Source organism: Podarcis cretensis (genome assembly GCF_951804945.1).
Source record: "Podarcis cretensis genome assembly, chromosome: 9".
NCBI classification, from domain to species: domain Eukaryota; kingdom Metazoa; phylum Chordata; class Lepidosauria; order Squamata; family Lacertidae; genus Podarcis; species Podarcis cretensis.
This window is the reverse complement of record NC_137178.1, coordinates 19,753,521-19,780,491: the sequence shown is the minus strand read 5'-3', so window position 1 is coordinate 19,780,491 and position 26,971 is coordinate 19,753,521. Positions and strand designations below refer to the sequence as shown.

The 26,971-nt window shown below is 42.7% G+C and overlaps 1 protein-coding gene across 3 annotated transcripts in view; it reads left to right on the top strand.

The window, feature by feature from the left end:
* The window catches only part of UNC5C (unc-5 netrin receptor C), a 321,936-nt gene extending 308,711 nt beyond the window's left edge, over nt 1-13,225 (top strand). For all 3 annotated transcript variants that reach the window (XM_079990771.1, XM_079990772.1, XM_079990770.1), the window contains 2 exons: nt 9,448-9,626; nt 11,169-13,225. In XM_079990771.1, coding sequence (XP_079846897.1) covers nt 9,448-9,626; nt 11,169-11,334 — 345 coding nt within the window. In that variant the 3' untranslated portion in view covers nt 11,335-13,225. The remainder of the gene's footprint in view (nt 1-9,447; nt 9,627-11,168) is intronic.
* The last annotated feature ends 13,746 nt before the right edge of the window (nt 13,226-26,971 follow it).

The window sequence follows — 26,971 nt, the reverse complement described above, 5'->3', positions numbered from 1 at the left end:
CAGGGGGAGGGAAGAACAGAGTTCTAACACCCCCACTGCTGTAGCTACTGGAGGAGACGCCGTAACTTTGAACGTTGTCCGATGCCACAATTGTGGACAGACTGGGCATCTTCAGCGGAACTGCAGGAAGCCACGTCAGAACAAAGGAGCCAAGGGAAGCTCCACGAAGTCTGAGGCGTCAGGCAGAAGTCATGCCAAGTCACAGGCGAAGCCTGCAAAGGCTTTGATGTCCCTAAAAGCCACACCACAAGTGGGGAATTCCTTCATTTTAGACACGGGAGCGACGGTTCACATGACCCATCGCAGGGATTTGTTTTCGTCGTTTAAGAAGCAAAGCTTCGTTGTACAACAAGCCAACGGTCGAGAGCTGGAAGCCACCGGAATTGGGACTGTGTATCTTAAAAGTCTGAACTTGACTATAAACGATGTTTATTTGGTTCCAGAGTTGAAGTACAATCTGCTCAGCGTTTCGCAGATTGCCAAGAAGGGACTAAAACTGTCCTATGATGATCAACACTGCGAGATCTACAAAGATGGAGAGCTGTATCTTTCTGCCAAAGAGAAAGATGGACTGTATTTGTTGACTTTTGATCAAAGTGATTACATGGAATGTAATTCTTGTGATTCTAACATGATTTCTTTTGCAGGTGTAGCCAAGAAGAACGCCAAGCAGGTCACCTCGAGGGTCGACAAGGCATTTCAGCGGGTGTATGCTGATGTGATTGGTCCTTTAGCACCATCTAGAGGCAATGCAAAGTATTACCTAATATGTGTTGATTCTTTTACAGGTTTTGTCTGGATTTATCTTTTGGAGAGACCGAAAGAAGCCTTAGAAAGGTTTAAAGAGTTTTGTGACAAGGTTAAAAATATGCATGATGCTGACATAGATTGTCTTTGCACAGATGAGAAGCCAATTTTTCTCTTACAGGATTTCCAGAGGTTCCTGAAGAAGAAAGGGATAAGACACAAAATTGCAGCTTCCGAAGAAGCTTGGAGGAGATGTGTCTGTGTTAGGGTGAACAAAGAATTGCAAAAGGGAATGGAAGCGCAATTGCTTAGTTCACATCTGCCACATGAGTACTGGGCTGAGTCACTAATGTCATATTGTTACACGTGGTTGAGAAAGGTTTCAAAAGACTTGGGATGTTCTCCTTTTGAGAAACTGTTCCATAGAAAACCTTCTGTTGCCCATTTCAAGGTTTTCGGGTCTCATGTGAGAACAGAAGCTCCAGGTGGAGTAAAGAATGTCAGAGGCATTTTTGTGGGTTACGAAAAGGGTCTCTACAGAGTAATTTTGTCTGAATCTGGAAAAGTGATTCTCACAAAATTTCTAGAGAGTGCTCCTGAACAGGAGAGAGTGATTGTTCACACATTTCCCACAGGAGATGATGATGATTCTGATGATGATGATGATGAGTTTGATCTTATTGAGTTCAGTAGTACTGATGATGACAGCGATAGCTCAGACAGCTCAGTTGTCACAGTCATTGAGAGGAAATCTCACATAATGACTAGACCCTCAGAAGAGGAGGATGAACCACTGATTAAGCTTAGTACTGGTTCTTCAGAGAGTTCAGAGGCTGAACCAGAAAGCAAGGAAGAGCAGCACCTCTTACGTAGGTCTGAGAGAGCAACGAAGGGTGTACCACCCAAGAGGTATTCAAAAGAGTTTGCTAACCAAGCTATTGCATGTGTTGCTGTTGTAAACGACCAAGGTCAAATTGAAGCTGTGTCTGAGTCAGAGACAAAGGCACAACAGAGAGTTGCTAACCAAGGTAATGCAGAAGCACTCATTCCTTGGAAGTCACACAACCAGAGAGGTACATTGGTAAAACCAGTGGCGGGTAGTTCCAAGGGTGGAACTGAAACAACAGGGGAGTGTTATAAGTATAACAACTGTTTGTTTTCTTCTCTGGATGACGCTTTGCTCGCTGCACGCATCGATACTTTAGGGGGAGTATGTTATTCTAAAGCAGCAATGCAGCAGCAAGCAAAGGCTATAGCAGCCAAGTCTGCTGCTTGTGGCTGGAAAGCCAAACAGGATGTGTGTGACTGTTGCCATGGAAACAAAGGGGCAGTCCATTCTGTATTGAGCACCGGATGTTAGCTCAGTGTGTGTCATATGACCTGTACAGGATGTACATGGGTGGAGTTTTGAAGTTTCTCTCTGTTTGTTGATGAGAGCAGACATGTTTTCTCTATATGACTGCTGAAGACAGGAATAAAACATGTAGATACATTTCTGTCTGTGTCTGATTCCCCTCCCTGGGGATATGCTGGAGAGCAGGGAGGAGGAGAAGCAGTTTGGTGTGTTTTTCTCACAGCCTGAGGAAAATCGCCGGAACGGACCTCGTGTGTTTTTCCTCCGGGAGTCGCCGGAGGGAGGTCGAAAGAATTCAGCCGGTGCCTGGAGAGATAGGCACATACCTCTGACCGGCCCTGAATCTGACACTGAGATGAAGAGTCTCATGCTCTACCGACAAAGACTTGATACAATGGACAAATACAATGGACTTTCATTATGTTCTCTCAAATTAACTAGTGAGCACTGCTCTGGAGAATCAGAATTGATGTGAGAGAAGTAGACTTGGACTTGCTTCACTTCAGATCAGAGGAACTGACCTACTGACTGCCCAGAGATACAGTGGCAGAGTAAAGGCCATTACTCTGTAATTTTATTTCCAAAGTGTTTTGAAGTGCTGCCGTCTCACTCATGAAGTATAAGGGGGGAAAGAAAAGCAAATCCAAACAGTCTCGAGGTGAAGCATTCTTGTCTTCATTTTCTTTTCACGTAATTAAGGGCAAGTCATCTCGTCTGTCAGGCTGCTGCCTTGACCTCCTCTCTCTTTCTCGCAGCCAACATTTCCTCCCAGAGTTTTGCCACCCTCTTTGACTTACAAACAACTTCAGTCAAAGACCCCACTGACATTAATAAGGAATGATCTTGATGTGATGGCGCCATGGCAACCAGCCGGCAGGTTTCGTTCTGCAAGCCATATCTCTGAGCCGCAGAGCTCCACCCCTGCTGGTTTTGGACGGTGTTTTCACCGCCGAAGCCCAGCAGGTCTGTGAAGTTCAATAACCACACAACTCCTGCAACAACAGAAGGAACAGCTTTTGGAGGAACAGGGTGGAAGGGCCAGCTATGCCTCTGATGAGTGCTGGCCGTCTGGTGTGCACAAGTGCCAGCAGATAAAGAGGGAGGTGGGATGAGGCAGAGAAACAAATAATGAGGAGGAGAAAATCCCCCTTTTGTGGAGAGATGGTTCCTCAAAGAGGGCAGCAGCAGCATAAAGATTTCATTTGAGTTGACCTGGGATAAAGAACGATTTATTTCACAGTTCATGCAGCAATATGAGGTTCCAAATGGAGTAGGGGAATGAAATGCTGATGAGGTTTTGTGCCAGTAGCTGACATCATAGATAAACAAGTAGATGGGCTGGGAGGCTGACTGATAAGGGGAAAGGTCTCTATTATGTGATATATGCCACTTTGAAGCAAGTAGCACCATCTAAGGGCCATATTAGAAACATATCATGAATTACCCAAGCTGATGTAATTCAGCTGACAAGTGCAGGGCCCAGGTTGGTTCATGTGGGGAGAGGCGGTCCTTAAAGTATTGAGGTTGTTGGGATACTGCCAGGGAGACAAAAGCCATCATGCCCCTACGCTGTCTCCGGACATCCATCGACCTCCCGTAGAAACGCAGTATCAATCAATTGGCGGCATGAGCTCCAGAAATAGCTTGCCACATTCCAGAGCTGATGCACGCTCTATCAGCATCTTTCGCACAGCGAAAGATGCACGCAGGAGAGCATATTTACAAGTTTATTCAGCGTTGGTAGGAACAAAGAAAAAAACATGACTGCCTGCTTTAGTGTCTCAGGCACAGAGAGAGAAACAAAAGCAAAGACACAACAGAAACATCCTGTGAACAGGAAATACGCAGACTCTGTGACTCACAAAGCCTGCTCCCTTTTAAGGTGGTACGGAAATATCCTAACATTGAGGTCCTGAGCACTTTGAATTAGGCCTGGATACTAACTGGGGGCCAGTGCAATAGTGTTATGTATGTGCAAACCATCTTGTTGTGGTGAGCAATCTGGCCATTGAATTTTGCACCAGCTGAAGTTTCTGACCTGCCTTTAAAGATAACCTGCCTTTGATACACTAAGGCCTTATATGCACTATACATTCAGCTTCCCCCCAAAGCCTGTTGAGAGTTGTTAAGAGACCAATTTCACTCGCCGACCTATAATTTCCAGGGTTCCCTGGGAAGAGTAGTTGACTGTTAAACCACTCCGGAAATGGTAGTTCTGTGAGGGGAATAGGGGGTCTCTTGACAGCACCTTTAGCAAACTAAAGTTTACAGGATATTTGGGGGGAAGCAGTGACTTTTTAGAGTGGTGTGGTACTGCTTTTAATGTATAGCTTGAATTCCTGTTTCCTGGGAGCTTATTATATGGCGAACATGAACCCTGTAAGCCCACTTCCTTCTGTTGCTGGATTTTACCTTCCATCCATCCCAACCACCATGGCCAATTGTCAGGGAAGAAGGGAGTTATACTTTAACAACATCTGGAGGACCATGGAGGACCATCTGCAGCAGAATAAGCATTTATTCAATTGGCTGAGGGACTATCCAGTGTTCATCAGCCAGAAAGTGATTTTTTTCTGGATTATTTTTGAAGGGCCAGGAGATGACAGCTGAAAGTTACTAAATTCTGCATTTTGCAACATCGCTTGTAACATCTGCTTGGTTATTGGGTATAAAGTTATATATTCAGCTGGGGACTCCATAACATTAAAGACAGATGGTAAAACAAGTATCGTAAACAATTATTACAATAAGTACTGTACTGAAGTAATCTCTAATTTAACCTAGCAAAGGAGCAAAAGAGCAGGTATTATCTTTAGCAGCGAAACTCTGGAATGTAACAAATGTCATCTTCTTATACATAATGAGACCCGGTAACAGCAAAATGTGGAAAGAACATTAATTTCTTTTCCTGTGCTCTGATTCTGTCTATCAGAGAGAATTATGGAACAGGGATAACACAGCTGCAATGCATTTAATGGGTGATTGCACGCCAGGGCTGTGTCAGACCTGACCCTTTTATTCTGGGAGAGTTTTGCCTATGGCAATGCCACCCTGCACACACCTGATCTGAACTGATCACAGAAGCTAACCGGGGCAGCCCCAGTTAGTATTCTATCACTTGCCGGTCCAGCAGCAATGGCAGCAACAGTGGCAGGACAAGTGTGTGGGTACATTATCCATTGTCCAGGTTTTCTGCTTTGCATTATTTTGAAAAGGAATTTGCAGTCTTCTTGAAGGCCACTGTAATGATGATTGTATTTTGGAGCCACAGTTTTAGCTGCAGACTTTGAGCACAGGTACCCGTAAGTGAAGTCTGGTTTCCTAGTGTCAGGGATGGAGTGCACAATTTCCGTTCATGGTGGCAGAGCCCATGAACAGTATTTTATTTCTCCATATAGGAATTAATGGGATCTATACCAGTTATCCCTATAGCTCAGGTGGTAGAGCATGAGACACTGAATGTCAAGGTTGTGGGTTTGAGCCCCACATTGGGTGAAATATTCTGCATTGCAGGGAGTGGGACTAGATGACCCTCGTGGTCCCTTCAAACTCTACAATTCTATTATTCTACTATTTGTTGTTGTTATTTAGTCATTTAGTCGTGTCCGACTCTTCGTGACCTCATGGACCAGAGCACGCCAGGCACTCCTGTCTTCCACTGCCTCCTGCAGTTTGGTCAAACTCATGCTGCTAGCTTTGAGAACACTGTCCAGCCATCTCATCCTCTGTTTTCCCCTTCTCCTTGTGCCCTCAATCTTTCCCAACATCAGGGTTTTTTTCCAGGGGGTCTACTATTTGTACTTGGAGCTAAACCTGTTCCCTGTCTTAAAAAGCCAAACCTGCTTTTATTTCCATAACCCCCTTTTGGCTCCTGTTTCTTGGACACACTGAAGGCTGATGGAAAGTTGGGAGATGGGAAAGGAATGTTGGCAGCTTGGCTAATCATATGCCCAAGGACTCTTACATAGAAAAGGTCTCAAAGTTCAGTCCAGGAGGGCCATGAATCAAATTAAGATGTTGCCCCAAGTGGTGGCCATACATCCCTCTACCTCCATGCAGCTCAACAAGTTGGCCATACTGAGCAAACAGGTGGAGCTATCAAGGGAAAAGAGAAGCATCCAGCCTCCCAGGAGGTAACAGTAATGACAAGAATCCCTAGGAGCCGGTGGTACAGTGCATCGGGGTCCATGGAGTGACCTAGCCCTGTTTACCACATCTCAAGTAGGTTTTGGTGTGCATGAAGGCAGTGAATAAGTCAAAGACTGGGGAGATTACATGGCGAAGGCCATGGGAGAGGCTATGGGCATAAATAATCAGCCACCACCACCCTGGTTTATTTTGTAATTATAAAAGAGGACTTATGCAGCTAAACAAATCATACAGGGGCTTAGAAAACCCAGATTCATATCTATTTTTCCTGTTTAACTTCTGATATGACTCTATTCCTCCCTCCCACCTTCCTTTTCTTTCCCCCGTTTTTCGTCTTTGAATATGCCCAAGTTCAGTTTATTTTGTCTACAGACCATAAATATCAAACACAGTGCAGGGTTAAAAATAGAGAAATTTTTGGCTCAGTACTCATCTACCCTTAGTAAGTGTGACCTAGTTTTGATGGGTACAGCAAGGAACTTAGCTATATTTTCTGTGATCTTAGGATTGGAAACTGCCATTAAAAGTGAGGTATAAAATTCATCTGAGCTCCCCAAGTGAAAAGAAAGTACCAGGGAGATAAAATGGGATCTTATGTCCCTATAAAAAATACAGTGCAGGAGAATGTGGACTAATGTTTCGACTGAGCCACTTCTGCAAGGACAAACTCTCTGATGCCAAGACAGCCTGGTAAATCAGCCTCCCATAACTGCTGATGGCAAAACATTTAACCAGCCATTGAGAATGCTCTCCTATATCTAGGAACATTTAATCTTGCTAAATACCTAGCCGGCCGATAATAACTGCTAGGACAAGGTGCAGCAGTGAGTAAGCCATGTTTGCAAGAACTAACAAATTTTGCATGTTAAGATCTGTTTGACGATAGCAAGAGCAAGGCTCCTTTAGTATAAGACTTCTAAAGGCTAATCATTTTGGCAAAAATTTCCCATCTTTGCATTCCTGCGTGTTTGTCCTCATCTCTGTCAAATATACCTGGGTTTCCTCCTTCAAGAGGGTCAGTGTCTGCCTAATAATAATAATAATAATAATAATTATTTATTTATACCCCACCTATCTGGCTGGGTTTCCGAGGCATGTGTAGCACAGTGGATTACAAGGAACAAATATCTATCAGATTCTGCTGCACATCTCTGTGAGTATCTAAAAGTGGGTATGTAGTACAGATAGTTGAGCTCCTTAAACTTTCTTTCTCTGAAATAAAGCAGAAGAAATAAACCCTCATAGGAACGAGTAGCGCCATTAGATCATATGGGGACAGTGAAAAACACTACAGACCAAAATTGGAGGATGTGGGCCAAAAGTTGCCATCTGTGGGTGATCTTTGGCCCATACCTCCCAATCCCCCCCCCCATCATTTATTTTCCTCCACCCCATTGGAATTAATGGAATATTTTGTTTTTATGGGGGATTTGTTCTTATGAGGGGAAAGCCACTCCCTCTTATGTGTCATCCATGGGTCATCAGAATTTTATCCAAACTTCCCATCTCTTAAAATCAGTTGTATGGAATGGAATGGAATAGCTAAATTCTGCTAAATTGCATTGGTCCAGCATTAAGATGCTTGTGCAAAGCATTCATCAGCCAGAGAAGGCAGTCATTCTTGGATTTCAATCTGAGCGGGAGAAGAATTTGAGGCTTTTAGAAATTCACCTCTCCTTTCAAGCATATTTTTATTAGTCCCTGAAGTTCTCATCTGAACTTGGCTTCAGTGACCTTCCCCAACATCCCCAGTGTATAGAACAGGTGAAACTATATTTAAGATGAAGCTTCTGAAAAAAACGCTTACTACCATCTATGCTAACATGAAAAACTTTGCACCCTGCATTTTCTTGCTATGGTGACTTCTATTTAAGCCCTGGAAAATGGTGTGATTTAAAGTGGTTCTATTTGTGGCAATGCATTGTGGAGAGCCAGTTACCTTATAGCTGGGAAGGCAGCTAGTTGAAATACAAAGAAATTGACATTTAAAGTGGGTCTTTTTATTGTTTTAGTTGTTCATAGACAAGGCTTGCTTTACTTTTCCAGTTGGCTGATGTGATGGCCAAATTAATTTCCTTTCTTCCGCTGCAGATGAAAGATCCTGAAATGATACGTTTTTATTCTTCCCATCTACTTTAAATGTCACACAGTTTAGGAGGGGGTGAGTGTGTGTGTAGCTTTAATGCAGGTTTTAACAATATATGTCTATCTCTGACTGTCAACCTTTTATTCGAAGGAGATAGGCACTATTTCATATAATTTCATTCGATAGTGAATGCAGAGGGGAAAGTGTGCTGATCTGCGGGGGGGGGGGGGGGAGCAAGGCAGAGGTCAGAGTGTTAGTTCTGCTACTGAGTTGTTTATGTTTTCTTGGACGTGTTTTGACCTCAATTTCCCCATCTGCAAATCAGGGTAATCATGCTTTGTGAATTGATTTAGAATACTACAGATGTGGTGTGCTGCAAAGGAGGGCAACCGCAGTTTTATCAGGCTGCCCAACGATGTGTATCCATTATTATTTGCCTTTCTTTCAGTTTGTCAATATGGTTTGCCCAATGGCTCTGAAGCGCCTCCTCCACTGTGACATTTCTTCTTGCAGAAAGTAGTTTTCTTTTTAACAGGCTCGTTCAAAACGTATATCTTTCTTTGTGGATTTATACGGTTGACAATCACCTGCAGAGCTCTCGCCAATTTTGTCTGAAGACAAGCAGCATCTGGAACGCACAATATTTAGGCCATTAGGCTTTTGCCTATTTGAAAAAGACATTTTGTAAAACTATCGTGAAGCAACATGTAGCAGTTTTCTCTGATGTAATAGAGAACAGTGCATCCCTAAGTTAAGGGTGATAGGTGGTATAGTGGTATAATGAACTAAATGAATGGCTTGCCTAAGCATAAGAAGTTTTATGTTTATGTGCATTTTTTAAAAAATAGGTTGTTTTCCCACTAAAAACCCATCCAAAGTGGCTTGCATAGTGCTTTCATCTGTGTTCTTCAATAATATTTATTCCTTCTTTTTTATATATATTTGTATTCCACTTTTGCTCTGAGGAGCTCAAGACGGTGTACTTAGCTTTACTCCTCCCCTTTTCTATCCAGAAAACTATGCTTCACAGATTGCTTCTCTGTAGATAATAAGTTTATTTCCTCTGCTAATGATGCTGCCGTATCCTCTTCTCCTCTTCTCTAAAATGCAGGAACCTACTGGCATTGACTATCCACTCATGGACCCAGCAAACACCATCACCACCGTAGTGGGACCTTGTGCATTCAGTATCCCCCTCCCAATCCGACAGAAGCTTTGCAGCAGCCTAGATGCGCCTCAGACAAGAGGTCATGACTGGAGGATGCTGGCCCACAAACTGAAATTGGACAGGTGGGTAAGCATGCTTGCCACACAAGCTGTGCAATGTGGCAGAGGGTCGATAAATGGGTGCATGTGCTAGTGAGGCCTTGCACAATCCTTTGGGAAATTCTGAGATTCAGTCCTCCATTGAAATTTGCACAGATTTAGTCATCTAAACGACGCAGGTGGCGCTGTGGGTTAAAGCCTCAGCGCCTAGGGCTTGCCGATCGAAAGGTCGGCGGTTCGAATCCCTGCGGCGGTTCGAATCCCTGCGGCGGGGTGCGGCGGGGTGCGCTCCCGCTGCTCGGTCCCAGCGCCTGCCAACCTAGCAGTTCGAAAGCACCTCCGGGTGCAAGTAGATAAATAGGGACCGCTTACCAGCGGGAAGGTAAACGGCGTTTCCGTGTGCGGCTCTGGCTCTGGCTCTGGCCAGAGCAGCGATGTCACGCTGGCCACGTGACCCGGAAGTGTCTCCGGACAGCGCTGGCCCCTGGCCTCTTAAGTGAGATGGGCGCACAACCCCAGAGTCTGTCAAGACTGGCCCGTACGGGCAGGGGTACCTTTACCTTTACCTTTAGTCATCTCAAGGAAGCCAAGTATGGAATAAGGCTCCCTGGAACCAGTGAGGTGCTTGCATGCCCATCTTTGGATTAGACTTTGTGTCCTGTAATGCATGTGACAGAAGGTCATTGTTATGTACTGAGCTGAATAGGATCCAAAAGGCAGCAGTCTGATTGGTCCTAGAACAATAGGGTTCAGAATGCAACAGTCTGATTGGTCCACAGGAGCCACCCATGCAGCTCCAGGTGGAAGTGAATCCGCAACCTGATTGGCCTACAGGAGAATCCCAGAATTAGCCAATCACGTGGGGCCCATTGTGTAAATAATGTATATAAAGCAGACATTCTGGGGGAACTCCCATTCCTCCTCACTGCTATGAGTTGAATAAAGAGAATGAAATCCACTCTCGACTCCAAGTATATTTCAGTCATAGTTGTTTTTGTGCTGACAATCAGAGAACATAGGGAATGCATGCCGTTTCAAAGCATGCTTACTAGTAGAGCAGCAACTAGGTGTTAGCAGAGTTATTGGTCGTGCAAGTGGGGCAGAATGTGGTGCTTCTGCATGACAGCTAAAAGGAACAGGGATTTCATGTCCTTATAATAGCAGGTGTTGCTGGAAGGAAGTGGTTGTGCTGTGGGCTGTTGTCTACTCAGCTGCTGCATGGTTCCATAGTTAAGTCGCAGTTGCCCCAGCTTCGGTCCATTACACTTGCCAGTAAGTGGTAACTGTGGCTGAATGCTACATTCACAGACAGCTGCTGCACATGCAACTACGCATGACTGTATTGACGCTGTAGACCAGGGATGGACAGTGGCCTTGCAGCTGTTGCTGGACTCCAACCCCCATCAGCTCCAGCCAAGATAGCCAATGATCAGTAATGATAGGAGCTGTAGTCCAGAAGCATCTCAAGGGTCACAGGTTCCATAGCCTATTGTTCAGCATCTATGTTGATAGTGTGGGGTCAGGTGAATGGGAATGCTCTTAACTGTAGTCATTGTCCCGTTACAGGTACCTCAATTATTTTGCTACAAAATCAAGTCCCACCGGTGTGATCTTAGACCTTTGGGAAGCTCAGAATTTCCCTGATGGGAACCTGAGCATGCTGGCCACAGTTCTGGAAGAGATGGGAAGACACGAGACATTCGTTTCACTGGCACCAGAAGGAAAGTACTGAGGCAACCTTAGGAGGAGAAGGAAGGAATGTTAACCACGTCGGCTGTGACTAACTCAAACCGAGCACCCCAGACCAATGTGTTCCAATGCAAGAGGCATTCCAGAGTGGGGGGAAAGACACAAAATCCTGACTTTTCACATGCATTCTCCTTGTACATTATCACAGGATTTAAAAGAAATCTCACAAAGTTGTTACCTTGATAATATAATTCAATCTAACATTCCTCTCAGCTTGGCTGTACACTGCTTGGTACAGGATTTTACAGTTTCCTAGGAAACGCTTTTTATTGCTATCCAGATATATGGATAAACTTTCTTAACAATCCCAGTTTCTATGAACATTGTTTACATCAAATCCTGGGCAGCGGGATGGAAAGAACTGTCCATGGCTCTCTTTTATATATATCTATATTTTCTTCTTCTTTTGTTGAAAGCCATTCTAGACCAAGCCATGGACAAAGCAGGGTTGTGGCTATTTCCAGATAAGTCAGTTCCTCACACCCATCTCAAATGCATTTCATGGTTGCAAATCTGTCCATCAGATGTCTTAAAATAATCTGTCACCAGACTGCTTTCTGGATTGAGTTGTTAAGCCAGAGTTTTAAATTTGTGCATCTGGCAAGGAGATAATGTAGATTCTGAGCAGGAATGCAAGTACCTCTCCCTACCTTCCCCAGGGATGCCTGTGCCCCTTGGTGACTTAAACTGCAGGGATTTTCTCTCCCAGCTCACAGTGTCCCCTGCCTCCATCATCAAAGTGTGGGTGTGTGGGTGTATGTGATATGCAATTTGGCGTGAATTGGGGGAGAGAGAGAGAAACCCTACCAAAAAGGGGGGGAAAGAAAAAAAGAATTTGCTTGTATGGTTATTTACTGAATAGTATCTAGTGCAAGGAATATTATATTTCTTATTATTACTACTATTATTTTTGCTTTCCAGATTTATCCACAGCATTAATCATTTGAGCAATGGCAGCACCCACCCTGGAAGCTGTATGTGGCTGTCAAGGGTCTTCTAATCCCTTCTAATGGGAGCTTTCATCCTCTCTCTGTCCTTTTCTAGCTCTGTGGTTCCCCTCAAAACCAGTTCCAGTGAGCTGTTGAATGGGTTGCTATCAAACTGCAAGCCTTTCGCGCTGCAAACTTGCCTTTTCCATGTGGATTGTAATGCATTCATATTTATAACAGAGGCCAACCCATGTGGACCATTTCACACAAATGAGATATTTCACATGCAAGAAACATTGCAAGTTAATCTGCCCTTAATCATTTCAAGACGTTCTCTAGCGGTGTTGATGCTGGCTTCTCTTTCTGTTTGCCATAAACCAAAGTATCGTGCAAGTCAAGGGGGACTGGAAGAATTTGCAGTTTAACTGACCAATCCTAGGCATATCACCACTTTAACAATATTGGCTTCATATTCCTATGTTTATAGAGGAATCCTTCCAGTTATTGGTCTCAATCCAAAGATGCATTTTATTTTGTTTTTTAAAAAAAGCTTTCCATGCAAGTTATTGGATGACAGTTTGGCTTGCATATACTCATTTATTTCTAAAGGTAGGGACAAATGTCAATGAATTGCTAAGTTTAAGGGCAGATAACTTGCTTGTGTGGCGTCTCGGACCTTTTAAGTCTCAGCATAAACAATGGATTACTGTGAGTTCCATTGCACAGCAAGGAACTCTAAACAGAGTGTGCATCTGCAAGGCCCATCAATGGGACTGATGTTGATTTCACGTAGAGGAGAAGTATCCTGCAGATGTGGCACCTTCACAGCGCAAATGAGAGATTGCTGACTTGGAGCAATGCTTTGCCTCAGGCCAAGGAAGTGACCATCTCAAAAACATGTAAATACCACCCCCTCTCGAATCACATGCACAGGCATTTTCTTTGAGGGACCATTTTGTGGAAACAAATGTGAGATTCTTGAAAAAAAGACTTTTTTACAAAATGAGAATGTCAGTGTTTTCCATCCTATAGCCTCAGACAGTGATGGAGCAGAATTCAGTTCTCAGTTACACACAGTGGCCTTTTACAAACCTTGTAATCTCCCTGCATCCCATTTTAAATGAACACCCTGGGGTCAGTGAAGCACTGTTGTGTCCTCAAGACAGAATAGCAAGGGCAGAATCGTCCCTTTCATTTTAATTTCTTAGTTTCTTTTCCCATGCTGTACTTGTTCTCAGAATTGTTTGTCGGATGAGTTCATTTTCTTTGTTGCTCTGTGCAAGGATGTGTTTTCAGTCCATGCTCCCTGTCAGCTGCTTTGAAGTGTTAGGACACCTGTTGCCTGTTGACAAACGAAATTGGTGGTGGTTCAGTTTGGGCCAATACGTATTAAGAAGAGGGTCTTCTCTGAAAAAAACAGGGTGTCCCTCTTTGGCTTCTGTTTACAACTTTCCGAGCTCTCTTACCATCCCCACTTCCCTGAGGCCTCAGTCCGGCCAGCTGATATTCAGATAAGCATGATTTTATTTCTCTGAAGGTAACTGGAAATGCCACTGGTTAACACACAAGGTGGATTTTGCCTGACCTTTTCCCCATTTTGACATTTCCACAGGCTTTTATGTTCCATCCAGTGACCGTGTTTTTATTAAACACAGAGCAGCGTTCATAAAAACCTTTCACGTTTGGAAAGTAGTTGGCCTTCAGTCTTTGACAGTCAAAAGCAAGGTACAGGTTTTGGCTGGGTTTGTGGTGGACACAGGGCGCTTTTCAAAATGTGGCCAGGATTTGGTCTGGAATGCTCTAGCTGAACTTTTTGAGTGATTCTGGACCCAACGTGCTGCCTTCTGGACTAAGTTGTTCTTTGTATTCAGAGACAGCCTCTGCTTGACTGTCAGAAAATCAGATGCAGGAGCTTTTTGAAGTAAAAAGTCATTTGCTGTATGGCTTTTTCTACCTGGTATTTTAAAGGGAAATCTGTACCACCACTGTAGAGGCATAACACAGACCCTCCAAGTGTCCATGTTTTACAGGGACAGTCCTGGATTTACAGAAGCTGTCCCGGTTTCTGATCCCAGAATGTCCCGCTTTTCCTTAGAGCACCCCTATTTTCATAGGAGAAATGTTGGAGCGTATGGAGTTATGCGACCCCCGAGCCAAGGAGATAAGCAACTATGCAACCTTTGGAAGACATCTGAAGGCAGCTCTGTATAGGGATTTTTTTTTAATGCTTAATGTTTTCTTATGTTGGAAGCCACCGACTGGATGGGGCAACCCAGTCAGATGGGCGGAGTATTATTATTAGTAGTAGTATTAAATAGGACACCCCAGTTTTCATTGGATAAATGTTGGAGGGTATGATAACACAGTGCTGTGGAGTACAAGCAAAGAGAGAGAACGGAACATAATGACAACAATATTTAATTGCAATGATAACAATTTAATGGTAATGGCAAAGTTGCGTTCAGCATAATTTCCTGTTCTTTCCCCTAACACCTCTTCCCATTCTCCCTCAAGGTTTCACTTCATATTTTTCATTTACATTTCCCCCCACCCCTACCAGGGGAGATTCTGTTACCTCAGTCTCACTAACCCCACTCTACCCCAAAGTTCAGTAAGGGAAACGAAAACATATTTGCAAGAACAATGTACAATTATATTGTTGTCTCCAAGGCCTTCTGCATATATTTTTTCACGTACAAATGAATACCCTCTGTCTCCTCCTTTGGTGCATATGTTCCAATATCAAAAATTGTCTTTTGGAGCATAAAATGCTACTTTTATTTTCAAGGTATTGAAATCTTTTGAGAAAGTGGCTATCTGTGCTCATCTTTGGGAAGAAAAAATATTTTGCACGTACATTGGTGTTTCATTCTTCCATCTTTCTCAAAGTGTTCTTTCTGAGGTGTGAAAGATGCATGATGCCCTGATGGGGTTTTTTTATTCTTATTCTGAAAAGCCCTGGAAAAAGACAATGTGTGTATGTATTATTTAGGACAGCCTCTCCTAAGCTGGTTCCACTTCCATTCAGTTCCATCCACTACGTCTGATAGACAGGGATACTGAAAGTTTCTGGTCTGAAAGTTTGGAGAGCATCAACTTAGGAAAGGCTGATTTAGGGAAAGGTTCATTGGTAGAATACATGTTTGGCATGCAGAAAGTCTAGGGTTCAGTCCCCGGCATCCTTTGTGAGGGTTGGAAAACCCCAGAAAGCCATTGCCAGCCAGCAAAAACAGTGATGAGTTGAATAGGTGAATAGTAAAACTTGATAAAAGTCAGCTTTCAGTGTTTCTAAAAACAGTGTGATGCTTGTTCCATCATATTCATATATATGAGACAAGAGTAAAAAATCCTGACTGAAATTGTGTCGGGTAGGTGGGTGATAATAAGGCGGGGGCGGGGGGAGAATACCTTTTAAGAAAAGTAGAACAGTTCCTAATCATTATTCCTTGGAAGTAGTCTTCAGGTTGTTCTTGGCTATTTTTTTCTGCTCGTAACTTGGCCTGTTCACTCCTGTCAGTGCATTGCTTGCTAATTTCTTCAGCCTCTAGATTGGATGAGCATCAGCTGCTGAGGTCTCTGTGACCTCCAGGCTCACACCTGCATGGTTCAGGTGAGTAGAGAACTCCTTGATTGAAAGTTACCAATTTAGAAATCAAAGCCAACCAGTTGTTCCTAGAGAGAGGACTGGGAAACAAGGCGTGCCACCTATTCACTGCAAGAAAGGAAAAGTCCAACTTTCCCCTACACTTTGTGGTTATTACAAGCCTCGTTGAATTCCCAGGTAGGTGAGCATAGGATTGCAACTTTAGTCAGCTTACTCCTTTCCTAACTCCCTAGGAACAAGTGAGCTGTAGCTGATGTGTGGGATGTCGTGATTATTACAAAGTCTGTGTGTTATTAATGGTGTGCTAGAGAGCTCTTCATAATGCCCCTCTTTTAAGAGTTTTTAAGGATTTCATCTGGCCATTTCAACCTCTCTGAGAAGGTGGAGGAAGGAGTTCTAGGGTCCTAGTTCTTGTTTTGTGACTATCAGAAGTGAACTGTTAGTGTTAGTGTCATTCCTCATTTCAGCTGCCCCCACTTAACATCCTTCATTACACTGATTTGTGAGTCTTCTGGAAGGATTTTAGGCTGTGCCATTTTGCTGTGCAAAGGGGAGTGCTTTTCTAGTCTTCTACTATTACAGGGAAGGAAGGGAAGCTCAGAAAATTGTGTTCACAGATTTGGTCTTCTGAAAATAACCAAGCAGAGAGTTGTTGGGATTTTGATGTGGATACATGCTTTATCTAACGTTTCCTATGTCCCACCCCTGTGGAGACAAATCTCTATATAGTCAAATATGTGTGGACTCCCAACTCTCACTGGCCTTACCAACATGGTCAGTGGCCAGGTATGTTGGGGGCTGCATTATAGATGGGGAAGACTGGCTTGTGTAAAATGGTCAGGAAACTGTTTTCAGCCATATAGGTTGAAAAGAGACACACAAAATGGCTTCCCAACCTCTGTATTTGCTGTGAACCTATATATATGAACATATACATATAAATGTATATGGGGGTGTGGGTGTTTTCACACACACTGGTTAAATCATGTCTTATATGAGGCAGCCGGGAAGAGAGTAGTTCTGGGGAAAACGGAGAATGGTAGAGAAGCTTTGAGAAAACCAGAATCCTTTGGCTGCGTTTCTAAATGCTTGTTCTCGCTGCCATCTAGTGGCAGCATACACAATCTGAATATGTTGCATTTTATGTTTTGCTTGTTTTTCAAACTAGTAAAAAATACTTTTTTATCTTGGGAATGAATGTAATTTCTTTTCTTTCTTTCTTTTAAAATAACCAGACTCAGAGCTAGTACAGAGTACAGGATAAGAGCTTGGCAAACTGCATTTATGAGGAATTTAATATTAGTCAGCAAAGGAATCCAACCTAGAGAGAAGGCACATTTTTAAATAAATCAAAAAAATGCTAAGCTTCCACAATTGTTAGTCTTTTTAGTTCTATTTAAAGGAATTGCTTATTTTTCCTATTAGCCTCTTATAATTTTGCAAATTTGTGTATTGTATACAGCTACTCATGACATGTCAGCTGGTAGTAATATAAGTAAAATATATAAATTTATATATACATATACATCTATATAAAAGTACCTAGAGATGTTAAGAACTGTTTTACTTCTTTATTTTAAAAATCCTATGATAAGGAAGAGTTGTTTTAGCTTATTTGCAATTTTCTTGTAGCATTTTCCTTGACAAATCACATGTCAGAATACTCTTGATATAGCACATTCTAAATAGTTTAAACTGATCATCCTTGGAATGGACTCAGCTTAGATGTTCTGCAGTCTCTGCAATGGACTTTCTTCTTTCCAATGTAGTAGTTGCAAGTGGCCCTTTCATTTCTCTATATGAGATTCCCGTGTATTTATTTTGACTATTTTATCATTTGAATAATGTCTGAGGGATCATCATACACTTCTGTTTCCTTTGCTTGACATCTGGGGAAACCACTGGGTTCATTCACCCCCAACTCAGCAAGAAAGGATCCGACATACAGCTTAAAGCGGTTTAGTTCAAGTACTAACAGTCTCCATCATTTCTACAGTAAAGAGTGATAACTTAGAAGTTGTCAATAGATGCAAAGCTGCTGTGAGCATCTCTGGATCAGACTAGCATCTTTTCCCCATTCACTCCTTTTCTTCTTCTTCAGTCTGAAAAAACGTTTCATTGTTTTTGTAGTGCAGTCAAGGACTTGGGAGATAGTACCACATGTGACTTTTCATCTTGGTAATGAATGTAATTCTTGCCCTTTTCTGGCTTTCTTTTTCTTTAAGTCTGTACTGAGAACCAGTGTGGCAGCAAGGGACTTAAAGGCTGCAAGCTGCAAACCAGGGAAGACCCTAGTTTAAATCTTAGAATAGAATCATAGAATCATAGAGTTGGAAGAGACCACAAGGGCCATCGAGTCCAACCCCCTGCCAAGCAGGAAACACCATCAGAGCTCTCCTGACATATGGTTGCCACTCCTGACATATGGTTGCCACTCAAATCTTGCCACTCAAGAGGAAGCTTGAAGCCCTTGCTCTCAGTTCCTCCACCTGTACTGTGGGCATAGCAACAGCAACCTGGCTGAACAATGCTTTGAATATGCAAATGCCCTATCAAATGCTGGGTAGCATTGTTCTCTTAGTTGTGGGAATCATCATATAACTGATGAGCAAGCAATAAATATAAAAGGCATGTGAGACACACACACACAGCTAATTCTGGCTCCTGCGTTCAAGAAACTTTCAGAGAATTTTGAGGATGTTTCTTTTTCCTTCTCCTCCTCCTCCTCCTATCTCTATTCCAAAACTCAGCTAACAGTTTCTGAATGAGAAACCAAACCCCTATTCCCTCAAACTTTACCTCTGTTGAGGTAATCAGGTGTTTTATCTGATCAGGTGTTTTATCTGAAGGGAAATTCTACCTATGTTACTTATTTCCATATTGCCTTTAAGACGTTTGCCACAAAAAACTCACATGATGGATGCTGGCATAGTTCCTGTAGCATTGTGGTATTTGTTTTGAGTGATCAGGCTGCAAAAGCAGAAGGGTGAGTGAGCAGCTATGAGGCGCTTGAGTCCTCACCTGAGACCTATCACTGCTTTGAGGAAATGGGGAATGTGTGGAGCACACTCACTCTTATACTAAGGTAATATCAAGGTTGGTTTGTGACGTTGTGGTTGTATGCCACTCCCTCCTTAGCAAGTAGTTGCTTGCATAGGAAAAAAAAAGTAGAACCTGGAGGTGTTCATTAGCACAAGACAGTTGTGTGTCTGACTGATGACTCCTCTTTCAGGGTCATTCTCCCAAGGTGGCTGGTTATAATGTAAATCTTCACGTAAGCTAATGGTTTGGACTAACGTGAGTAAATGGAATCGCTAACTCTTCATGTCTGCAGTGCATGAGGGGGTTCACAAGGCATAAGTTAAGACATGGGCCATAACTTCAGAACAGTGTACAATAGGTTGATCTTCCACCAAGACATGAAAAGAGCTTAGCAACTTGTGTACAACTCATTGGTATTATAGTTTACTCTTTTTCATGGAGAAAGGAATTTAGCATTTTCTATGTCAGTGAAAATGTGCAGTGGTTTTAGCATCTGTTGCAGGTCGGAGATTTTCATCCACCCCACTCCACCCCCTTTTTCCTAGAGGCCAAGTTAATTGTATGATGGGTGCAGTCTTGTTAGGCAAGGAAACCACAGAGGTGGCATCCTTATCTAATGATTTTTATTTTCTTTCCAGGTTTATGTAACCAAATGTCACTTCCTTTGGCAATTCCTTTTGAGACTGGTGGGAGTGGGATGTCTCATTTCCTGGGATAAACCATTGTTGCATTGTTTAGCTGAGCTTGTGTGGTCCGCACATGACTATTTCCACAGACTGGCTATAATATAAACGGAGGAGATTAGGGGAGGGAGGAAAATAATGCAACCGAGCAAACAAGATAATACCGTGCAAAGCTGCACACGGTGCTCACTTTCATTCTCCTTCTTGGGCTTTGCAAATCATCATTTCCAAAAATAAATCCCTAACCACACATCAGCTTCTAACCCCTCTTTCTGAGAGGGCACTGAACATAATCGGCACTAAGACATACGATTCTCCTGAGGCTCATATTATGGCATCTATGTATGCGACTTCCTTCGCTGAGCGATGCTCTTTCAACCTATTACTGAGCAGTAGCAGTAAGAAGACTTAGGCATTTGATACCTGCCTTAAGCACAGGCAAATGCAACCTTGGCAGCAGGGTGGGAATGGGCAAGCGGAGTGGAAAGAACGGCTGTCTAGTCCGGGCTTGGAAGGAGAATTTTGTTTCTCAACTTTTTGCATCTCAGAGCTGAACCATAGCAGCGTTACTTAGTTTGTGCTGGGTGTGGTCTTTGTTTATTGTTTTGCTGATCAGCTATGGGAAAGTGTTTGGTTTGATCTCCCTTATTGCTGTATCTTCTATGCAATTCCTTTTTCTAAAGAATAACTAACAGAGCAAAGTGCTAGCCATTGCATTTCTTTGTATTGCTGTACAGTGGAAGTGTAGTTTACTAGTTCAGAGTGTGCCTCTGTCCCTTTCTCCCTGTTTTTTCTTCTGCCCTCCGTTTGTAAATGCCTGCATTTATGCTGTCAGCCTGACATGTACAAAGTGTAAGAAAGAATTTTTAAACAGGTTATAAATTATATTTATAAGCAAGTGGAAAAAAATCCTATGTGTCTTTTCATTTAGTGACCAGAGAAAGCATCTTCTGCTGCCTTTGTCTGCAGGGACATAACTTGTTTTCCTCTCCATCACTGGCGAAGAAACCTGTTGTTCACACACAAATAACTGCTTTAGCCTCGTTTCCAACCTAAGGTCAATAACACACTTGCTGTTTTGCTGGTGGGCAGTGGTTTGACTTCACCTCCAGAGGTGCACTCCATTGTCTCTCAAGAAAGACAGATGCTAACATATTCAATTTCATATCCCTATTTTAGGTTCCACAATAAATGGGTTTGGTGCTGTTGCGCAACAAATCTGCTTCTCAAAAATAAATAAATCCCTGGATTTTTTTCAGTAAGAAAAGCGATGGGGGGGAATGCACTGGAAAGTGTGGGAGGAAAAACTGCTTGATGTGACCCCATATAACCTCTCTGCAAGCAAATCAAACGTGCTTTTCACCAGCTTCCTCCCAAACTTGCTCAGAGCATTATTCTTTTTTAAATAAATAAATACCAAGTTGTGGCAAACACTGCCAGCTGTTGAATATGGTAATGATTAGTCAAGGCCTCAGGAACTTTTTCTCCAAAAATGTGCTATTAATTTCCCCCCCCCCTATAAAACATTTAGTCCACAATACCGTATAGAGGTATCACATGAATAGATTACCACTGGGACCCAGAACATAAATGAAGAAGCTACCCCTTACAGAAAATCAAAGCAGTTGTGTCAACTTCTTTCACCCTTCCTCCCCCTGCCCTCCCAAACCTTCTGAGCTCACAAGACAATTAGGCATTTGTTTTTTCCAGTCACATCAGCCCTCTGGAGCCCCAAACACCACATACTCTTTTGTATCAGAAATCTTTCTGTAGCTTGAAAGACACCTGCTTTTTTATGCATTCAAAATGTCTTGCTTTGTTCTGTTTAAATCAAAGTAGTATAAATCAGAGTTAAAAAGTAATTGTTTTGCCATGCTGTTTCCCAGTTGGCTTCCTCATTACAGTATTACAAAACTTCCATTTTTCACTTGGCATCATTTAAATGCAGTAAAACACTGGAACTCAAGAGGCCCATTAGATACAGTGATGGCCCAGCCCCTGTGTGTTAAGTGTGGCTCACTGCCAAATTCCTACAACACCTGGGCGGGAAGAAGCAATGGAAACAAGGGAGAAATGGAACCATGCTGCAGACAAAATGGCTTTCCAGTATGTGAACTGATCCCATTTACTCTCATAGGCCAGAGGCAGGGATCAAGTAGACTTCATGTTTTGATTTGCTAGCATAAAACTGCACAAACCATGGGAGGCAGCTGGTGGATCATTTTGCACAGGTCTGTGGGATCTCTCATCAGAGTTTTAAACCAGGGGCCAGCAAACTTTTTCAGCAGGGGGCTGGTCCACTGTCCCTCAGACCTTGTGAGGGGCCAGACTATATTGGAGGGGGGGGGAATAAATGAATTCCTATGCCCCACAAATAACCCAGAGATGCATTTTAAATAAAAGTGCAAATTCTACTCATGTAAAAACACGCTGATTCCCAGACCATTCACAGGCCGGATTTAGAAGGCGATTGCGCTGGATTCGGCCCCCGGGCCTTAGCTTGCCTACCCATGATTTAAACCAATAATCTATTGTTAATTTCACCATTGAGCACCTGAACAGGAGATGGCATTATTCTTGCATTGTAGGAGTTGCACTAGATGACCCTTAAGGTCCTTCCGACTCTACACTTGTATGACTTATAAGCACTGCAGTGTACACTGCCTCTAATCACCAAGTAGTCAGGCATCTCCACAAACGGAAAGAAGCAGGATTTAGAGCTTCAAGGCTCTAGGAAGGTGGTAACCAATATGGTGCGCTCTCCCCCCCCCCCGGTGTTTTGGACTACAAAACCCGCCAGCATTGCCAATGGTCAGGGATGATGGGAGTTGTAGTCCACATCTGGAAGACAGCATGATGGCTATCCTTGCCTAGTGGTTTTACCTTTTAGGCACCAGTGCATGTTCTCTTGCAGAGAAAGGAGTTTGGTTATTTCTTATATTTCTGAACTGCCCTTCATTCGATCACAGAGTGATTGACAACACAAAAGCACAAAATAATAGCATAGTAACAATTTAAAAGGCCATAGATGGTTTAATGAGCCAAAGGCTATCAGTGGCTCAGCACAGTCAGGGATAGGATTACAGGAAAGGGGGTGTCTAAAGCACACACATTTGTAGGTTTGCAGACTTGAGGGAGCAAACCGCAAGGAGTACAGTTTACAAATGATGGTCTCCTTTGAAAACACTTAGGTACATAGAAGGGTACCTCTATAGTCAGACCATTGGCGCATCTAGCCCAGTATTGTCTACACTGGCTGACAGCAGCTCTGCAGCATTTCAGGCAGAAATATCAGCCAGCTCTACTTGCCAAAGTGAGGGATTGAACCTGCGACCTTTTGCATGCAAAGCAGATGTGCTACTACTGAGCGCCAGCTTCCCCCTATTTCTCACAAGGAGATACACAAATGACACAGCCCCCATTCCCCCTCACCCAGTATTTCCCTGCTTCATTGCAGAAAGTGCCTGTGTTCAAAACTAGCGTCCCTTTATGTCCTATGGCACCCCCAACACTCACAATGGACCACATTATAGACTACATCCTCACATTGATTTATAGGAAGAAATTCCTCCCCCAATGCAATGGGTGTTTTACATTAAAATCAATAGCAGGATGCAGCCAAACCAATATGCTGTTAACGGGGGATGATGATGAAGTGTGTGGCATTATTATAAAGCATTCAGATGGACAGGGCGCAAAAGCAAATGAGTATGCAAATATAAGATTGGTCCACAGTACAAATCCAATGTCATTGTCTTGCACAGAAGAAATTGAGGTAGGTAATTAAACCCTGCTGATCAGGCATAACCTTAGGCATGGCTGAAAATGGGCCTTTGGAGGCCAATTGTGATGCTAGATTGGTGCCCTGCACTTTGTCTTCAATCCCTTGAGGTTTGGCAGGGCAAGGGGAATCCTACATCACAACTCATTGCAACACTTTCCCTTGGGCTAAACAGAAGGGAAGGGAAGAAAGCAAGCAGGAAGGGCCAAAGAGGTCAGATAACCGGCTTCTGGGAAGAAAAGGGCAGCAGCTGCAGGATGAATGACATCCCACCACAGAAGTGCTGCTGATCTGAAAATTGATTTGGCTCCAAAATATTTTTGACATTTTGGTTGGCCACTTTTTTTGTCCATCCTCGCACAAGTCCGAAACGGAGCTCACTTGTGGCCAAAGCACCAAAGTGACTGGCAGAAATGAAATGCACTTGCAATAAAATATAGATGTGAAGTGGAGGATAAAAATCAGAAGAGGCTTGTGGGAAGCAGCAATAAATTAAAGATGTGCACGCAAAACATCCACTTAAAACTGGTTCGGAATGCATAAACCTTTAGCGATATAGCCCTGTCTCAATGCTAGCTTAACCCCAGCTTTGTTTTACACAAAACCAAACTGCCCTACAGGGGCCAAAACACACTGTCTTCCCCAACTATATATAAATGACCTTGGCAAGTGGCTGGCTAAGATTATGGGAAGGAAACACTTGAAACCAGAGATCTCTTTGTGGCCAGCTTAACGTTCAAGTTCCCGCAAGTAAATCTGGTAGTATTGGGGGAAAGTGCTCACAAAAGTTAGGGTTTTTTTTCCATTGGCAACTGATGTTATGGATACAACTCTTCCCTTTGCACAGGTATACAAATTTAATAAACCACCACCGCCATTGAGATTTCACTTTTTACTCACCTGCCACTCTATCCAGTTCAAGGGCACATTCTAGGCAGGCAAAAGCACTTGAAGTGCGGAGCAGGACCATTGTAGGGTGAGGCCTGGGAAGGAGGTATGGCCTGTTGACAGTCATGGGGATTCCTGGAGAACCACTTTGGTCCCTGAACCTGACTCCAATTCCCACGGTCAGGGAAGATAATAGCTGGAGTTCAACACCTTGAAGGCGACAGGATTCCATACCTGCCATTTTCGACTCTCCTGTGCCAAACCAGCTCTTGAAGAGGCTCAGTGGACCGCAGGCAAAGCACACATACTGCTTGGTACTCATTAAAAACTGGGGAGAGAATTTGTGCAGTTTCCTGCTTGCTAGTTAAATGAAGACACCTTTAATAAGAAACACGGCGCCTGACACAGCCAACACATCTATCCTTGATCAATAATGATGGACATTACAAAAAAAGCCAAACTATTTCAAAGAGAATTGTTTTGTTTTTAAACAGGGAACTTAAAACGCTTTATTTAGGGAATGTTAAGACAGACATATACCATTTTGAACAATTACAATACAGGTTTGTTCCCTAGATGGTGCTTTCTTTTTTTTCTTTTTTTAACAATTACAGTATTTACAGATTGAATAAGGCACTGGTTCTCAAAAAAGAACACAAATCAGTATCAAGAAAAAAATTACATTGTCAACCATTCTTCAAAAGAAAGTTTGTGCTGTGTCAGCAAAGGACTAACAGTTGCAAGGTTATTGTTCTCCTTGGTCTCCTCTCTTCCCAACATAAATGCCATTAAGGTAGTTTCACAGGCTACACATTTTAATCTATATTTCCCTGAAAAGCTCTCCTTTAAAAATTCTGGTGTCTATATTTAACTATTAACTATGTCAGATATTTGAAGCCCTAAAAAATGGTGAATTCTCAGACTAATGGCCAACAGGGGCATCATCTTTAAGGTTCATAGCTCAAATTGCTACTGGAACAGAAGAATTACTGTTTGGCAATCTTAGTGAGTAACCAAGTGGTAAAATAAAATATTGGTGCTAAAGCCAATTTGCAACACTGGCTGAGGATGCGTTCTGTCATTTTGAACAACCACATTGCAAAATCTGATTTCAGAAAAGCTAACGTAAGAGATGAAGGGGGAAACAGGCCCTTTCAAGTCTTGCAGCAAACCTGAAGCAAACAAACTATGTCATTATGCCCTTTTCACTCCAGTACTAATGTCTCTCTTCTTCCATATTACATTGTCACTATGAATTGTCAGCCTACATGTTTTCATAAATAAACACTTCGCTTAGTGCTTCATCATCTGTAATATTTTACTCTTGATCCACATAATGGAGTTGACCTCACTCCCAACTGTGATATATATATATATATATATATATATATATATATATATTCACACAGACACACACAAATATTTCCTTAAAATGCAAACCTGAACATCTCAACAGATTTATATATATATATATTTAAAAATAAGAATATAGGGCTTATGGACACCGGCATCCAAAAGTCCATTTACTTCAGGAACCATAGAAGAAAAGGCTTTGCATCTTTAAAGTATTTGGAAAATCCAGAAACTCAAGTAACTACTAAGGCCCTGTGTTTGAATCATAGTGAAATAAAATTATTTGTACCCTCTGTGGAGTCAGCCTCAAGTTAAAGGAGAAGAAAGTCCTAAAGTCCTTTTTTAATAAAATGAGAGAGGCGGGGAGTTATTTTAATTATTCAGTCCAATGGGGACTGCACATGCCCATTTTTTGCAGTTCAGCTGCAAATGCTCAATCACTTTCTGGGAACTCTGGTGGCTGTGAATTGTGTGACTGGCTTACCACAGACTGCACTGCACACATAATCCATCTAATCACATTTTAGCCACTATCAGGGTTCTATGATTTGGCTGCAAATATTGTGCTGGAGACAAATATCCAGTTTTCCTTGGGTGAGTGGGAGCAATCACTTTTACATTATCTGCCCAAGTGGCACCATCTTCATATTTTCAATGATTGCAGAAACTTGCTGTTTTAATAATTGCCAAGTGCAAGCAAAGTTACTCCAAATATAAGGGGGTGGGATTCACACTGCACAACAGGGAAGGGCCGTGACATCCATTTTTTAAGATGGTATGGGAAGGGAGATCCTGTGGGCTCCCATTTCTCATCCAGTGAGAGTTTAAATGGGCTTTCCCCACTTCTGGGTCCCGGCCATGTCAGAAAACTCCTTAGTGCTATGCATTCTTAACCTCCATTAACTAATCACCACTCAAGGCAGAGGTGATTTATGGTGCCAGCTGTCAAGACACGAGGCACCCAAGAGAAAAAAGAGGACAACTTCTGAAGAAACTAGCTTTGTGCATGATTGACTCTGTTTTGGAACAGAAATGTTCATGTAAAAACAACTAATGGCTCCAGAAGTCAAATTGCTTTCAGAATAGCCTATAAATTACCCCCAAATCGATGAGAATCACCCACGGTTAACTGCATGCAGCACTAAGCCCATTCAGGTTTTGAAGTATGTGGAGGGTTTGTGGCTGTGCTTGAGCAAGGAATCTTTACAGATGGCTCCCTGTACGATACTTACAGGAGGGATCAGAGTTGGAAATTCTTCTGTTATTACCCACCTAGGCTGCAATCTTAAAGTGAGGGTGAATAGGTAGAAACCAAAGGTGGTTGAACTATCTTATCTAAA